At 51.5% G+C, this 17,808-nt stretch overlaps 1 protein-coding gene across 1 annotated transcript; it reads right to left on the bottom strand.

Annotated features, from left to right (window-relative positions):
• Positions 1–7,957: 7,957 nt before the first annotated feature.
• UPK1A (uroplakin 1A) lies at positions 7,958–14,200 on the bottom strand. Its single transcript, XM_012932436.2, has 7 exons — positions 14,126–14,200; positions 11,572–11,772; positions 10,807–10,881; positions 10,577–10,684; positions 9,443–9,622; positions 8,317–8,400; positions 7,958–8,229 (listed from the first exon to the last, which is right to left on the bottom strand). Exons 1-7 carry the CDS (start codon positions 14,198–14,200, stop codon positions 8,185–8,187), a joined length of 768 nt encoding a protein of 255 aa, XP_012787890.2. The 3' UTR covers positions 7,958–8,184.
• Positions 14,201–17,808: the final 3,608 nt, after the last annotated feature.

Here is a 17,808-nt window from a genome sequence, read left to right as displayed (position 1 = left end):
CAAAAATTCATAACTTTGTAACTGTACATCACAGTGATTCTCTAACAAAAAATTAAAAAAAAAAAAAAAGGACCTTGTCTTAACAGATCCTCCTGGGTCTCTAGTCTCTGGGGTAAAAGATTTCAGTATCTTTTGTAAGATATTGTAAGATAGGCTCTCACCAGATCTGGAAAGTTCTGTTCTTTTTTTTTTTTTTTTTTTGCTTTTTGCTTTTTGGGTCACACCTGGCGATGCACAGGGGTTACTCCTGGCTCTGCACTCAGGAATTACCCCTGGCCGTGCTCAGGGGACCATATGGGATGCTGGGATTTGAACCCGGGTCGGCCACGTGCAAGGCAAACGCCCTACCCGCTGTGCTATCTCTCCGCCCCCTGGAAAGTTCTGTTCTTAATACCACAGATCTTGAATGTGCAAGACTTACCTCCTATTCTGGAATACTTTATAGACTCGGCCCACGTTGGAGTCCTATTTCTCATTCCTGTTTCTGATCAGGTTCACTAAATCCATATTGAGGATCTGATGTCAAAAAAAAGTCACATATATTGAGGAGCCAGCAAAAGGCAAGGTTGCTGCGGCCTGTCCAGTCTCTCACTCAGGATCTTTTTTTCTTTTTTTTAAAGAGGCTGGTGTTTGTTTTTTTTTTATTTAATTTAATTTTTTTTGCAGTTACAAAAATTTCATGTTTGAGTTTCTGTCATACAATGACCAAACATTCATCCCTCCATCAGTATACCTTTTCCACCACCAATGTCCCACAATGTCCGAATGTGGGGGAGTATCCCTCCCTACTTTTGGGCATTACAGTTTGCTGGGTCATATGGAAGCTCAATTTCTAGTTTTGGAAGGAATGCCCATATTGTTTTCCAAAAAGGAGACTCAGGATCTTTTGAGCTCAGAGGTTCTGAATGAACCACGGTGGGGATGGGGGAGGTGGGGAATCATTTTTCTAAAACCTGTTAAACATGTGTACCCTGTAAATGGATTTTTGATAAAATCAAGAGCAAGCCATCTGGTAACTTGAACATTTTGTGAACCAGGTCCTAGTGAATAACTCTGTATCTACTTTATTTATATTCCTCAGCCCAGCAAAATTTATCTCTGCAAAATGAAAATGACCAGAAATAATGCCATCAGACAATTTTTTTTAATTTTTGTTTTTGTTTTGGAGCCACACACAGATGTGCTCAGGGCTTACTCCTGGCTCTGAGCTCAGGGAATGCTCTTGGCAGGCTCAGGGACCGATATGTGGTATTGGGGATCAAACACCGGTCTGCAGCATGCAAGGCAAGTATGAAAATATAGATATAAAGCATCTTTTAAATGCTCATCGATAACCAAGCTGGATAATCATTCCTGAAATAGAATTTATCATAAAAATAAAATAATTAAGATAGTATATTCCCTGCATACACGACCATCACTTTTCTCCTTTCTAGAGTTTTATAAATATTTGGGATTTTTTTTTCTTTTTGGGTCACCCAGCAATGCACAGGGGTTACCTCCTGGCTTTGCACTCAGGAATTACTCCTGGTGGTGCTCGGGGAACCATATGGGATGCTGGGATTCGAATCCTGGTTGGCTATATGGAAGGCAAACACCCTACCCGCTGTGCTATCACTCCGGTCCAATCATCATCATCATCATCATCATCATCATAATCATCATCATTATCTCTCTGGCCGCCCCCCCCAGGGGAAAGGATTTTAGCCTTTTTTTTTTTTAATTGTGAAGATAGGGCCAGAGAGATCTACAGAGTGTAGGCCTTGCATGCAGCTGGCCCAAGTTCGATTCCTCAGCACAGCATAGGGTCTCCCAAGTCCCTCCAGTAGTGATTCCTGAGAACAGAGACAGGAGCAACCTCTGAGCATCATTTCAGGGTGTGATCCCCAAACAAAATAAAATAAAATAAAATTGCAAAAATAGTACAAAGAAGTCTTGTATGCTCTTTCTGTAGTTTCACCTAAAGTAATACATAGTAACCCATTACAGAGCCAAGCAAAATTTATCAAGACTGAGAAGTTAACATTGATGCAGTACACTACACTCTCACTTTATCAGGATTACCTCCTTTTCTCACTTGTGTCCTTTCAGTGCCTTCCAGGAGCCAGTTTCCCGGACCACATTGCATTTAGCATATATTCAGTTTTAGGTCTTGTATTTTTCTCAATGGGCAATATATTTTGGAGATATCTCATTTAATTTTTATTTTCTTGGTTTTTAGGTCACATCGGCTGTGCTCAGGGCTTACTCCTGGCTCTGCACTCAGGGATCACTCCTGGTAGGCTCGGGGGTACAATATGGAGGACCGGGATTGAAACCAGGTCAGGCCTGTGCCAGGCTAGTGCCCTACTGTATTCTCTCTCCAGCCCCAACGAGAGAATTCCCTTTATTATTATTATTTTTATTTTTATTTATTTGGGTCACACCCAGCAATGCACAGGGGTTACTCCTGGCTTATGCACTCAGGAATTACTCCTGGCGGTGCTCAGGGGACCATATGGGATGCTGGGAATCAAACCTGGGTCAGCCGCATGCAAGGCAAATGCCCTACCTTTGCACAATAGCACTGTGCTATTGCTCCAGCCCCAAGACAACTCCCTTTAAATACATTGCATGCTTTTCCATAGTGTGCAAACATGGATTAGGTAATGATTTTCCTTCTGATGTTATTTAGGTTATTTCACAGTGACTACAACCCTGTACAAGGTCTACACCATGCAGACCAGATTTGCCAAGATGAAGTCAGGCCATTCAACAGTCAATGTGCTGTCCAGCTAGTGAGTGAACCAACTGGCCCCTGGATGGGGTAGAAGCAGCAGTGGACAGGGTGATGGTGTGTCTGTTGACCAATGCCTAAATAACTTTTCAGGTTTTATTTTATTTTCCATCCTGTGATTTCCATCCCAGAGACCTGTGATGTCACAGGGCTTGACTCAAGGGGACAAGAGAGAGGCGGTGGTGAAATGACAGGCCAACGGGGTCCCTCAGTGCCTTGCTGAGAAGCTGGACTTTGTGCTGAGGCTCTCAGGGAGCCACAGAGGGTGAGAGGATGGAGAGAGCCGGGGACAGATGGGGTTATGGGGGTGCAGTAGGAACAGCCACATAACAGCTGCCTCCGGGATCTGGAGAGAAGGTACAGCTGGGAGGATTCTTGCCTTACACGCAGCTGACCCAGGTTCAATCCCCGGCATCCCGTATGCTCCCCCATGCCTGCCAGGAGTAATTCCTGAGCACTTCTGGGTGTGGTCTCCCCCAGAACAGACAAGCAAAAAGGCACCTGCCTCTGTCTGAGGTGGCTCTGGGAGCCTCACCAGGCCCCATCTCTCTGTTCTCCTCTCACCCACAGGAGCAGGCCTCTGAGTGGACGGAGCAAGGCAGACAATCCTGTCCTACCGGCTGAGGCCTCTCCCCGGGCAAGGAGCTGCCCTTCCTGCTAGGCGACACTCTGCAGGCATGTGGTCAGGGAGAGGCCAAGACGGGAGTGGTGGATGTGGGACAGAGGTAGAGGCCCAGAGACCAGGAGCACCCAACCCCCCAGAACCTGACAGGGCTTTGCCTGTCTCCATTGCTCTGGTGGCTTGAAAATACTGAGCAGCCTAATTATTTGTACTCAGGAATCACTCCTGGTAGTGCTCAGGGGACCGTATGGGATACTGAGGATTGAACTTCGGTCAACTGCGTGCAAGGCAAACGCCCTACCCGCTGTACTATCGCTCTGGCCCCAAACAGTCTAGTTCTTTCTTTGACACATATCCCTGTCTCTCCGAGGCATGTCTAATAACATTTAAGCTGGATCTGGGTGGAAGGATGAAAGCAATAATCATCAAAACCTGTTTGGGGTGCTGGAGCGATAGTACAGCTGGGAGGGCATTTGTCTTGCACACGGCTGACCCGGGTTTGATCCCTGGCATACCATACAGTCCCCCAATCACCGCCAGGAGTAATTCCTGAGCATCACTGGGTATCACCCAAAAAGCAAACACATACACATATTTGGAAAAATAACAAAATGCCCCAGAAGTGGAACAAAAAATCCATGACAAATGCTTCCTCTTTCTCAAAAAACAATGTTAACCTTTGGGAGATATTATCATTTTAAAGCAAACACCCATATAACTGTTTGTTTGGTTGGTTCTGGCTTGGGGGCCCCACATGGTGGTGCACAGGGCGTATTCCTGGCTCTGTACTCAGAGATCACTCCTGGTGAGGGTTCAGGGGACTGTCTGGGGTGCCAGGTAAGATAGCAAGGGCCTTCCCCACTGTACTATTGCTCAGTACAATTTATAAGGGAAGCGCTGACTGTGAGCCTGCTAATCTCCATGAACTCCACAGACATTCTTTAAAGACGCCAAGGCAAGGGAGGGGGTGATACTACAGCAGGCAGGGTGGCAGCAGATAGGGAGTGGCCAATCTGAATTCAATCCCTGGCACCCCAATATGGTCCCCTGATCCCCACCAAGAGTGATCCCTGAACACAGAGCCCAGGAGCAACCCCTGAATATCGCCAGGATGTGACGCCAAAACCAAAAATAAATCTATGATGAAAGTATGATTCTATTAAATAAATGTGCATTCTTATTTAAATTTATATAGATGTGCCAATATGAAAATTTTAAAATCTAAAAAGGACTTTTATCTTGTTGGAACACACTTGAGGGATGCTTACTGGGAAGTGAGGCACAGGACACTCCCATTTCTAAGTTTTTACAATCTTTTTTTGGGGGGGTTACTGTTTGTTTTGCTTTGGGAGTCATATCTGATGATGCTCAGGGCTTACTCCTGGCTCTGTGCTCAGCAATCACTCTCTTAATTTAATTTAATTAATTTTTTAAATGAATCTCTGTGAGATACAGTTACAGACTTACAAACTTTTGTGATTACGTCGTTTCAGTCATACAATGACCGAATACCTATCCTTCCACCAGTGCCCATTCTCCACCACCAATGTTCCCAGTATCCCTGCCGCCAACCCCATCCCTTCCCACCCCTGCCTCTGTGGCAGGCACATTCCCTCTTACTCTTTCTGTCTCTCAGGGATCACTCTTGGTGGGGCTCAGGGAACCATATGCAGTGCCAGGAGTTGACCTGGGGTCAGCACGTGCAAAGCACATGCCTTAATCTGTGTATAATCTCTCTGGCCCCAGCATCTTGTCATCTTTAAAATGGGAAGGTTCCAAACAATTTTTGCTTTTTATTTTTTTGGGGGGAGGGCCCCGGACTGGAGCGATAGCACAGCGGGTAGGTTGTTTGCCTTGCACATGGCCAACCCGGGTTTGATTCCTCCGCCCCTCTCGGAGAACCCAGCAAGCTACGGAGAGTATCCCGCCTGCAAAGCAGAGCCTGGCAATCTACCCGTGGCGTATTTGCTATGCCAGAAACAGTGACAAGAAGTCTCATAATGGAGATGTTACTGGTTCCCCACTCGAGCAAATAGATGAACAACAAGATGACAGTGCTTGGGGGGGCCATACCCAGCAGTGTTCAGAGTCAGGTTACTCCTGACTCTGCACTCCTGGTGGTGCTTGAGGAACTATATGGGATTCGGGGACCCTGGGTCAGCTGCGTGCTAAGCAAGTGCTCTATTCATATATTATTACTCTGGGCCCTAGTTTTGCTTTTAAAAAAGTGTTTTCCTCAGAAGCCAGAGAGATAGCTCAAAAGGCCCAATGCAAACTTGCATGCTGGAAGCCAGGTTCAACCCCTGATACTACAGTACACCTCACATTGCTCCCCCACCTCCAACGGTAGCACCAGCGGGGCCGGAGCGATAGCACAGCGGGTAGGGCGTTCGCCTTGCACGCGGCCGACCCGGGTTCGATCCCCGGCATCCCATATGGTCCCCCAAGCACCGCCAGGAGTAATTCCTGAGTGCAAAGCCAGGAGTAACCCCTGAGCATTGCTGGGTGTGACCCAAAAAGAAAAAAAAAAAACAACGGTAGCACCAGAAAGGATCCCCAAGTACAGGGCTGAGAGTATCTCCCAGCACCACCAGGTATTGCCCCCTCCCCACCCCCACAGTCAGATAGAAGAGCTGCCCATTCTTTTAAACTAAGAAAAGAATGAAAAAAAAAAATCCTTGAATTCCCTTCTTTAGAAAGAAAGACCAACCCTGCTTATATATCCAAAGGAATGTATCAGATTTTGTACTGCTTCTGACCTTCAGGTTTTCCTGTTCTGAACTTTTAGAGCTTTCCCTTGTTGAAACAGAGCACAATTGTTCTTCTGACTGTGTGGTAGAATTTTCTGTTTGTTTTTTTTGTTTGAAGTGGGGGAGGAGGGGGGTGTCACACACACAGCGTTGCTCAGAACTTACTCTTGGCTCTGTGCTCAAGGATCACTCCTCGGACTCAGGACCATATGAAGTTCTGGACAACAAACCCTGGTCAGCTGCCTGCAAGGCAAAGACCCAATTCACTAAACTATTGCTTTGGCTCAAAAGCTCTGCTTTCTTTACAGCGTGCAGGGCACTTGCCTTGAATGCAGCTGACCCTGTTTTGATCCCTAGCACTGCAAAGTAGTCCCTTGAGCACTATTAGGAGTGATTTCTTAGCATACCCTAAGCACCAAGTGAACGCTTGCCACCAAATTACCCCCCTACCCCACCCCCGTACACACTCCTCCACTCAAAATATATCTTTTAAAAATTTATTTTGATTTTTGGGCAACACCCAGGGGGGTACAGGACTTATTCCTGGCTCTGTGCTCAGGGATCATTTCTGGCAGGGCTTAGGGGACCATGTGGGGTGCTGAGGATCAAACCTGGGTGAGCCACGCACGTGCAAGATGCTCTACCCACTGTACTATCCCTCTGGCCCCCTCTACAGGTTTCTTACAAGCCTATGTTTCAAAGCTGGCATCTGAATTGGCAGAGCTGTTGGAGCTGAGTGGAGTGAGTGAGGAGCCTGCAAACTCTACTTGATGCGGAAGGAAGTCGGCCCTCCACCCAGCAGGAGCCAGCAGCTGGAACATGACTGGCAGGTGGCTGACGTGGAAGGAGAAGAGGGCATTGGTGAGATTCCAAGATCCTAAACCTCTGTCCCACATCCCTTAAAGAACTTGCTAGAAGCAACAGCCCCTGGAAGGAGAATGTCTGTCATGAGTACTATCACCACAGTCTGGCACCCCAAGTTTGCCTCCAGAAGCATCCCCGTTTTTTTTTTTCGCTTTTTGGGTCACACCCGGTGATGCACAGGGGTTACTCCTGGCTCTGCACTCAGGAATTACTCCTGGCGGTGCTCAGGGGACCATATGGGATGCTGCGAATCAAACCCAGTCGGCCGCATGCAAGGCAAACTCCCTACCCGCTGTGCTATCGCTCCAGCCCTTGACTGCCTCTTTAGCAGTTGCCTTTCCTTCCCCAACCAAAGGATGGGACCAAACCTGAATCAAGACAGTGCAGCGGGATCCCATGATGTTGGAGAAAGCCACTGTAGGGAGACCTCTTGTCAGGGCTGTGTCACTTAGCTCTAAAGATGTGAGCCTGGCATGCCAGAGAAATACTGAGAATGAAGCAGGTTTCCTGGAAACCCAGATCGCACCCCTCAATCCAGATAGACCTGAGGACTGACACCGTTCCTTGAATCATGATGCCCATGTTCATCTTAGCATTCACTCATTCATTCATTCATTCATCTCAGCGCCAGATGAATGAGATCCCATGAGAGTGATCTGGCTCACTCACTCACCTTTGTCCCAGCCAAAAAAAAAAATCATTTATCCAAAAAGTATTTATTGAATATTCATGCTCAGCCCTGGGTAAGGGAAAAGAAAGTGACCGTGACAAAATTTGTTCCTGCCCTATGGCAATGCCCATCTCCCAAAGCTTCAAGAGACCATTGTCCATGGTTCCACCATAATGACGACACCTGTCATGAGGGAAGGGCTCCGGCAGCTCCAAGAAAGGGGGCAGGGGCAGGCAGGGGTCCCTGAGAACAGGGCACTGAAAGATGGGCCAGGTTCAGTCAAGTGTAATCGGGTGGATGGTTATGGGTTCAAGCACACCGTCTCGGCTAGTCTTGTCAGGGGACCCTCCTGACCAAGTCCCAGCAGAGCCTGGAAACACAGTCCAAGGTCTTTGGATGGAAGGCTGGAAGGATGCCCTGAAGGGGCCGGCAGGCCTTAGTCAGGGGGAAGCAGAGCTGCCCAGGAGGCAGAGGGGTGCACTGGGTCAGCCAGTCTTGGTGTTCACAGGACGGTGTAGAGGTACATGGCCAACAGCATCACAGGCAGCTGGATGAGAGACAGTCAGATGGAGTCGGGCTCCAGACACCCCCAGCCCACACCCCCCACCCCGCCCACTGGCTTCCCGCCTCTCACCGTCCACATCAGGATGGCAAACCCAAACCATGAGATGCCCCACGTGTAGCTGTCGATGGCATGGCCAATGTGCTCGAAGCAACCCTGGACAGGGGACAGAGGGCTTGAGAAAATGCCCAACATGACTGGTAGTAGGAGGCCTTGGGCAAGGTACTGCCTTTCTGGAGCCCTACTTTTCCCATCTACATAATGGGAGCACAAAGGCGTCTACTGCTCCGGGTGGAATGTGGTGTCTGGTGGCCTGGGCAAGCACATGGGGCCCAGAAGGTGGCCAGGAGGATCGAGGTGGCTTGTCCTGTTGCCCTCAGGTACCTGGGGTGTGAAATGCACCTCTACAATTATTCGACATCTGCCTCCTCACTTAGAGATGAGGCTGTGGGTCCCACATCCCCATGCTTCGTACACATTCCTGGCCCTGCTGGGCGAGAGTTAAGGTTTAGTGTGTGTCCCGGAGTCAGATGGGATGGAACAGTTTGGGGTGGGGCACCCTGTATCTACCAGCTGGGGTCTCGGTAGGACTGACCTTCTGAATCTCCACTTTCCCACGTGGGAAATGGCCAGCTGGACAGCACAACCCTCAGGAAACCCTCCATGGCTATCTCATGAGCATTCGGCATGGAGTCTGGGTTCCAGAATTGGCTGCCCCACTCTTATGGGTATCTCAGACAAGCCACCACCGTGTCCCCCGCAGCACAGAGCAACAGAGGGACGTGGTTTCCCCACTCACCTCCTCCTGCTTCTCTCAGCTCCGCACTCGCCTTGTGGAAACTACAGCACTTGGGGGACCCCTTATGCCCCCACTCAGACCCCGTCACCCTTTCCCAGTGAGTGACCTCTGAGTTCCATCCGCTGGAAAATGGGGTCTTCCTGATCCCTCCCTCATAGGGGAGAAGATAAAAATAAAATCCCGGGCTTGGGGGTAGAGCTGCAAAGGCTGAAAGGGTGCGTCATATGAGGAAGGCCCCAGGCCCGGCACCCCACAGTCCCGCAGCCCCAAAGGAGACCCTGCTGACTTGGTGAGGGAGGGATGGAGGGACAGAGGGGTGGGAAGGTGGGGTGGTGACTCCCAGCTGGGGGAGAGTGAGACCCAGCGTGCAGGGAGGGAGGGAACAGGGCGAGGACACACCTTCGTGAACAGGTAATCCACGTGGCCCACACGGCAGCCTTCCTCATTGAGGAGGATGAAGTTGCCTGTCCGGCGACAGCATAACGGGGGCCAGGGGAACACCACCTCCGGGGTGGCTGCCCGGAAGGCCGAGGTGAAGTTCACCCAGTCCATGGGGCCAGAAGTGCCGCAGCACTGTTGCTGGAGAGAAAGGCCAGGGTCAGGCCGGGGTCCCGCTGGCCCCCATGGCTGGACCGGCTTTCCCATGTCTCCAGGGAGGGCCCGGGGACGGTGTCTGTGCATGAGCAAAGCTTGGAAGATGTCTGTTCCAGCACCGAGAGGCTGATGGGCAATGGGGAGCTATGGCTGACTTCCGGGTCCGTTTGGTTTGTGCTCATCAAAACCTGTTTAAGACACGCAAAGGGGAAGAAGCTTCCGGCTTCTTTGGCCCCTGCGGGGTCCGTGAGACTCTGGCTCATGGAGTTTGCCAACTCTGTTGTCTCCAAGCATTTGCGTTTCCTCCCGGCTTGTGGAGCTAAGAAGGCAGCTTCTGGGGATGGGGAGCCATGGGCCAATGCAGGCCTGGCTGCAGGAGGCGCACATTCCATGCCCGGGGCCACACGGACCCCCAGAGCACCTCAGGGGTGACTCCTGAGTGTCAACTGGAAAGTAGCCCCCAAAGCTGTACCAGGCACAGACCCTCCTTCCAAAAAACAAAAAGACTTCTAAATTTTTTTTAGCGGGGGAGAGGGACGATACACCTGGCAATGCTCAGGAGTTACTCCTGGCTCTGCACCCAGAAATTATTCCTGGCAGTGCTTGGGGGACCATATGGGATGCTGGGGGACATGCAAAGTAGCTCCCTCCCCACTGCACTCTGCCTCCTGCTGTCACCCACTTGTTTTTTATTGAGACGTATGCCTAATGGCAGAGAGGAAGGGCCTGGGTGTAAGCTGCCGGGCTTGCACTGGGCTCTCCCGCTCACCCACTACAGGAACCCCAGTGACTCTCCCTTTTGGGGACCTACTGGTCCTGCTGGTGTACCTAAGACAGTGATGATCAGAGCCTTCCCTGGAAGGCGCTCAAGAGTGGATCTCTCACGCACTTAGGCATCCTTCGGGAGCCAGCCCCAGCCCCTGGGACCGCCCCACCTACCTCAATCATGATGCGGTCCCAGAGGCGCGTCAGCTCCTGGCCCTGGGCCGAATCTGCACCATAGAAGGTCAACATTTGCTTGGTGATGAGGGATGGGTTAGACACCATCTGCGAAGGGCCAGCAAGAATAAGTCCAGTGGGGCCGGCTGGGGAGGGGGTCATGGGCCAAGAATGCCTCCCTCTCCCCCCTCCCCGGAGGCTGAGCCATCCCAGGGCTCTGCCCTGCTCACATAATCACGGTGGGTATAGGACGTTATGCAGGAAGCGCACTCAAAGATGTAGACCACCAGCATGAGCAGCAGGTACTGCGGGGGTGGAGGGAGGAAGAGAGACAGATGGAAGGAGGTAGAGAGAGGGGAGAGGGGGCCCTGGTCAGGGCAAAGTGTGTGAGACCACATACACTGCCCCCAAGGCCAGATAGAGGCACTCATTCACTGGCAGATGGTACTATCCTTAATAATAATCACTGTATCACTGTCATCCCGTTGCTCATCGATTTGCTCGAGCAAGCACCAGTAACGTCTCCATTGTGAGACTTGTTACTGTTTTTTGGCATATCGAATACGCCACGGGTAGCTTGCCAGGCTCTGCCGTGCGGGCGGGATACTCTTGGTAGCTTGCCAGGCTCTCCGAGAGGGGTGGATAATAGTAATTTATTAATATCATCATAATAAAATTATTATTATTATTTTGCTTTGGGGGGCACACCCTGCAGTGCTCAGGGCTTGCTCCTGGCTTTGCACTCAGAATCACTCCTGGCAGGGTTCGGGGAATCCTATGGGATGCCCAGGATCAAATCCGGGTTGTCCTCAGGAAATGCAAGCTCCCCTAATCATCATTATGAGACTCCCGGGAACGCCCCACACCACACCCCACTCCTACCCAGAGCTCTCTTCTTGTGCAGAGTCGGCTCCCGCTGGCCCGAGCGACAGGAGTGGGGGTGGGGCATCACCTGGGTGCGGGGGTGGGGGGTCCCCCTGCCCGCGGGAGCTCACCGTGAGCAGCATGGAGCGGCGGCGGCACAGCGCGGCGCCCACGCCCAAGCTGCCCACCACGAAGAAGGCGAAGCCGCAGAAGATGGCGATCCAGGCGCCCGCGAAGACGTCGTCCTTGCCCGACACTCCCAGCAGCGGGTACACGCGGTACTGGTCAGCTGCCACCCACACCGTCTCGGCAAACAGGGCCAGGCCTGCCAGCTGGACGTGCGCGGCCGTTAGAAAGGCGGCCCCGGGTCCAGCTGCCGCCAGCCCTCCAGAAGGAGGGCACCCACCTCACCCCACCTCTGTGCCAGGGAGGGTCCCGCCAGCATCTGCCCACCTCCTCATACACACACACACACACACACACACACACACACACACACACACACACACACACACACACACACACACACACCCCAGATTGTTGGGAGGGGTCATGGGTAGAGTGGGGTGCAGAGCAAGTGTGGGGGGGTTGCTCAGTCTCAGGGCGTGGGTGGTGGGCCCTGAGGTCCATAGGCTGGAATCGGCCACACCAGGGCCCCTGCCCGGTCCCCTAAAGGCTGCTCGCTGCCACCTGGCCATAGAGGTCAAGGAGACCAGACCCCAGGGCGGCTGTCTGGGGACTCTTAGGGGTGGGGATGGGGAAATGGCAGGGGGAGGCTTCTGGGTAGAAACAAAGGTTGACACAGTGGAACCAGGCTGGAGAGGCAGTTCAGAGGGCAGTGGGCACTGCTCACGGGCAGCCCTTATTGATTCCCGGCCCTGGGGTTCCCCAAGCACCTCTAGCCCCCAGCAGGGAGTCAGGACCAAGCCCCCCTGGGTGTGGCCCCAAGCCCAGATGAAACAAAACCCAAAAGGAAGAACCAACAGCCAAGAACCCCAGTCCCTTGGGGACAGCACTGCTCTCAGCACCACTTTTTGAGGCCGGACCCTGCGGCGTGTGTAAGTGACAGTGCCAGCTCTGGGTCCAGCCCGGCCTTTGGAGGGCATCTGCCTTTCACTCTGTGCTCGGGTTCAGTCCCCTGAGTTCAATTATCGGGACTGAACCGGCCCAGGTTCAATCCCCGGCACCCCATACGGTTCCCTGAACATGGCCAGGAGTGATCCCAGCACGCAGAACCAAGAGTCAGCTCTGAGCGTAGCCAGGAGTGGCCCTAAAACAAACTACACAACCCTTCCTTTTACCCTTACAGATGGAGAAACTGACACCCTGAGATTTTACATCACTGGCCACAGAAAGTGGAAGAGCTTCTTTTGAATTCAGCTAGTGGGCTTTTTTTTTGGGGGGGGGCACACCCTGCAGTGCTCAGAGATTAAGCCTTGCTCTGGGCTCACTCCTGGCAGTGCTCAGGGTACTATATGGGATGCCAGGAATCAAATCTGGGTTGGCAGCATGCAGGGAAGCACCCTATCCACTGTGCTATTGCTCTAGCCCCAAACTCAGTTGGTTTTATTTGACTTAAAAACAACATTGTGGGAGCCGGAGCGATAGCACAATGGGTAGGGCATTTGCCTTGCACGCGGCTGACCCGGGTTCAATTCCCAGCATCCCATATGGTCCCCTGAGCACCGCCAGGAGTAATTCCTGAGTGTAGAGTCAGGAGTAACCCCTGTGCATCACCTGGTGTGACCCAAAAAAGCAAAAAACAAACAAAAAACAACATTGTGGTCTGGAGAGAAAGTAGGGGAGGTTAGGCTTAGCTTGCAGCTGACCCAGGTTCTGTCCGACACTCAATATAGTTCCCCGGGGGGCTGGAGCAATAGTACAGCAAGTAGGGCATTTGCCTTGCACGTGGCTGACCCAGGTTCGATTCCGGTATTCCATATGGTCCCCTGAGCACCGCCAAGAGTAATTCCTGAGTTCAGAGCCAGGAGTGACCCCCAAGAGCAAAGAAAAAAAATTATGATTCCCTGAGCATGGCCAGGAGTGATCTCTGAGCCCAGAGCCAGGAGCATGCCCTGAGCACAGCTGGGTGTAATCTGCAAATCATGGAAACAAAGAAAAAACTCCCAACATTGTGGGCCGGGAGAGGGCCCAGTGAGCTGGAGCACACGCCCCGCATGCAGGGGCCCGGTCTGATCCCCAGGACCCCAAGACCACATAAGTACAAGCAGGAGTCACCCCTGAGCAAGAAGTGGAGGAGTAGCCCTTGAGCACTGTTGGGTGTGCTCCCAGAGGAACAAAACCCCCAAGCCCATACTCTGATGCCGTTGTTCCGTTGTTCCTGCCTCGGGGTCGCCAGCGTGCCCAGGAGGCACTTTCTGTAGCTAATCAAGATGCTGGCGAGTGTTGCCCCCGAGCCTTCCCTGAGCTCAGGCCAGAGCCGGGAAACGCCTCACAGAAATCCCCACGTTGAAGATAGTCTAGAGGCGGGAAACAGCCATGGAGCAGTGAAGTGGCTCACTTCAGGCTGCTCAGCTGGGGAGAAGCAGAGCGTGGGGCAGAAACTGGAGTCCTGACTTGGGGGTCTACAGTGGTGACCTTCCACCTTCCAGAAGAACCCTTCCCGTCCTACTCAGGCCGGCCCCTCATCACCCACTCAGGGCCCAGAACTGGGGCATGCCTTACCAGAATAATGATGTTGCCCACGACCAGCAGCCCCTCCACCACTGGAGACCCCTTTTCTACCTCCGCAGAAGCCATGTCGTGCCTGCAACACAGGAGCAAGGATGAGGCCGGGAGGGGCCTGACCAGAGCCCTGTCCCAGGCCTTGCCCAGCTACCAGGGGCTGCCCGCTGCTCTCTGCTGGACACAGGCTGGTACCAAATATTCCTGCCTCCCACATCTGCCCACTCGGGGCTGTTTTGCAGAGGGGGACACTAAGGGTCAGGTGGAGGAGTCGCTGGCCAGCTCTTAACACGGGCTCTTCCTCAGCCTCGGACCACCCCAGCTCCCCAGGCCCCATCCAGACCCCCAGAGGCCCCTCCTCACCTTCTCTGTCCAGGTGTCTCTGCTCAGCCCCGCCCACAGTATCTCCCTATATATATATGCCCAGGCCTGTCCTGGGCCAGTCTCCCCAAAGGGGCAGGTATCTGGGGGAGGGGCCAAAGGGCCCAGCAGGCAGACCAGCCTGTGACCGGCACCCATGCCCTCAACTCAAGTGATTTACAGACCTGAAATACCAGACTGGACGGGCCCGTGGCCTCGGTCCCAGGAGGCTGTGGCGATGGAGAGGGGAGAGGGTGTGAGGGGCAGTGCAGGGCTGAGGTCCCTCTCCTTACACACAGCAGAGTCGAGCTCATGTGCCAGCCCGGAACCAACTGCCTCCTCTGCCGAGCATCTGGGGAAAGTGGCACAAGGAACCCTGAGGGTCAGGTCAGGAAGGTGGGAGATTCGGGGATTCAGAAGGCAGATAGATGGGTGCTGGAGCGGTAGTACAGTGGGGAGGGCACTTGCCTTGCACGCGGCTGACCTGGGTTCGATCCCCAGCATCCAATATGGTCCCTCGAGCACTCCAGGAGTGATTCCTGAGTGCAGAGCCAGGAGTAACCCCTGTGCATCAGCGGGTGTGACCCAACCCCTACCCCCGGCAAAAAAAAAAATAAGGCAGATGAATTGTACTGGGGGTAAAGTGGGCAGGAGATGGTGTGAGGGATGAGTGCAGGGTAGGAAGGGACATGTGGTAGGAAGTCCAATGGGCTGGAAACGGTGAACGGTGAAGGGGCATGATGCAGGGAGAACACACACACACACACACACACAAACATGGTGAACAGTGAAGGAGTACAGAAGGAGAACACACACAGACAGTCACACACACACAAACACACATGGTGAACAATGAAGGGGTATGCAGAGGGAACACACACACGATGAACAGCGAAGGGACATGCAGGAAGAACACACACACACACACACACACACACACACACTCACACACACACACTACATAGCCTTGAGGGAATTGTCTTCAGCCCTCAGAATGAAGATCTAGGAACAGATTACAGTTCTTCCACCTCTGTGCCACACACAATGAGTGCATTTACCCATCTGTGATATGGGCACCATCAAGCCTCAGGACATGGTGTTACTGCTTAACTGCTGGCCGGGTCTGCAAAGCCGGGTAAAGCAGGAGGCCCTATATCCCCGCCCAACTCTTGGGAGGCCTAAGATAGCCAGATGCTGCCCCCTCGTGGCAGAAACTGAATCTGCAGGGAAAATGACTGGGAAACCCCAGGCCTTCCCCAGAACTTGTTCAGTTCTAGAGCCTGGGTTGTACCCACATCAGGGGCCTGGCTTCCGCAGTGCGTGAAAAATGGACAAACAAAAGGGGCTTAAGATTCCACTGGCAGTAGACTGATTCTAAGACTCGAGGTGTTTTCCAATTAAAACGGGTAATTGGGTTTTCAGTCAATCTACTTTATGCTTGGGCAGTTTTTCTCTGCTGATCTGCATTTATACTTATTGAACATTTTCTTTGTTTTTGTTTTCTGTCTGGGGCGTTTTGTTTTTTTGTTTGTTTTTAGGCCACATCCGGAGATGCTCAGGGGTTCCTCCTGGCTCTGCGCCCAGAAATTACTCCTGGTGGTGCTTGGGGGACCATACGGGATGCCAAGAATTGAACCCGGGGTCAGTTGCGTTCAAGGCAAGCACTCTACCCACTGTACTATTTTTTCAGCCCCCCTATTTTTTTCTTTTTTATCATATCTGGCAATGCTGGCGAGTGAGGGGGGCTAGGGGTGTCACTTCCTACATTGATTGCTTAGGGACTATCAAACCCAGGCTCAGTCTGTTATCTCTCTGCCCTTAAAAAAAAACTTTCAGTTTTAAAAAATATAGTAATTTCAATTGCATTATATAATGTCATTTATTTAATACGATCTTTTCAGTACATTTATGTCATAGTGAAAATAAACTGCAAACTAGTGCCATTTAAATAATGTGCAATATTTTTATTTTCAAATATTTGGTAACGACTGGGAGTTGGAAGTTATATGAAAACAAAAATAGTTCAGTAAAGGCAAAAATTTGTTATCACTGGTCATAAAAGAATCCATTTTATTCTGAAACATTAAGCTTATGTATTTTCATGTCAAACTTGAATTTTCAAAGGCCTGAGCAATAGTACAGGGGGCAGGGCATTCGCCTCTCGAACAGCTCATCTAGGTCTATCCCATATATATAGTATCCCATATATATAGCATCCCATATATATAGTCCCCTGAGCCCTGCCAGGAGTGATCCCAGAGCGATGAGCCAGGAGTAAGCCCTAAGCATCCTGCAGTGTGGCCCAAAAAACAACAGAAAAAAAAAACACCCAACCTTGAATTTTCACTGTTTTTTTCTTACTTAGCCATTCTTCAAAACAATACATTTTGAAATTCTAATTACTTCCCTTTATCAACCAAACAACAACAACAAAAAACGACCAATAGGGCCAGAGGGTGGGGCAAGAACGATAGCACAGCGGGGAGGGCGTTTGCCTTGTGAGCGAGCGGCCGCCCTGGGTTCAATCCCCAGCATTCCATCTGGTCCCGCCATAACTGCCAAGAGTAATTCCTGAGCCAGGAGTAGCCCCTGAGCATTGCTGGGTGTGACCCGAAAAGCATAAAAAAATAGTAATAATAAAAATATATAAAATAGGGCCAAAGGGCTTGCGCACGGATTTTTTGGGAGTCCAGGAGTCCATCATACTCCCTGGAGCACTTCAAAGTGTAGTCTCAAAGCAAACATACAAACTGGGGCTTGAGAGATAGCACAGCGGAGGGCTCTTGCCTTGCACGTAGTTGATCAGAGTTCAATCCCGGACATCCCATATGGTCCCTTAAATCCGCCTGAATGATTCCTGAGTGCAGAGCCAGGAATAATCCCTGAGCACCACTGGATGTGGCCCCCATCACCAAGAAAAAAAAGTCAGAGAAAAAAACAGAGTGGTGGGTTTGGAGAGAGAGCACATCCTTAGCATATGCAAGACCCCTGAGTTAAGTCTCAGCGCCACATAGGCCTCGAAGTACACCAGGTGTGACTCTGGCGCCACCTAGCACTGTTGAGTGGAATCTCACTAGAAGAGGCTCTGAGCAAGGATGTGTGTTGGGGGAAGGGTGGTTTGAGGGGTGCATATATGGTCTCTGTGTTCAAGGACATGCTTCGCATGTGTGAGGCACCGAGTGTTTGGTTTGATTCTGATCTCTCTGAGTCCCTGAGTCTCTGAGTTCAGCCCAAGACCCTCTGAGCAGGGGTCAGTTCCCCACTCCAAAATCACTATATATGTATAATATATACTATAACATATATGTATATGTTATATATTA

Source organism: Sorex araneus, chromosome 8, assembly GCF_027595985.1.
Source record: "Sorex araneus isolate mSorAra2 chromosome 8, mSorAra2.pri, whole genome shotgun sequence".
Classification (NCBI taxonomy): Eukaryota; Metazoa; Chordata; class Mammalia; order Eulipotyphla; family Soricidae; genus Sorex; species Sorex araneus.
This window is presented reverse-complemented; position numbering and strand designations above follow the sequence as displayed.

Excerpts from the sequence above, each read along its gene's own strand:
- UPK1A (XM_012932436.2), bottom strand. The coding sequence starts at position 14,200 with ATGGCTTCTGCGGAGGTAGAAAAGGGGTCTCCAGTGGTGGAGGGGCTG. Across the intron at positions 11,773-14,125 it reads TGGGCAACATCATTATTCTG|CTGGCAGGCCTGGCCCTGTT; the intron begins GTAAGGCATGCC and ends GCGCACGTCCAG. Across the intron at positions 8,230-8,316 it reads TTGCCATCCTGATGTGGACG|CTGCCTGTGATGCTGTTGGC; the intron begins GTGAGAGGCGGG and ends TCTCTCATCCAG.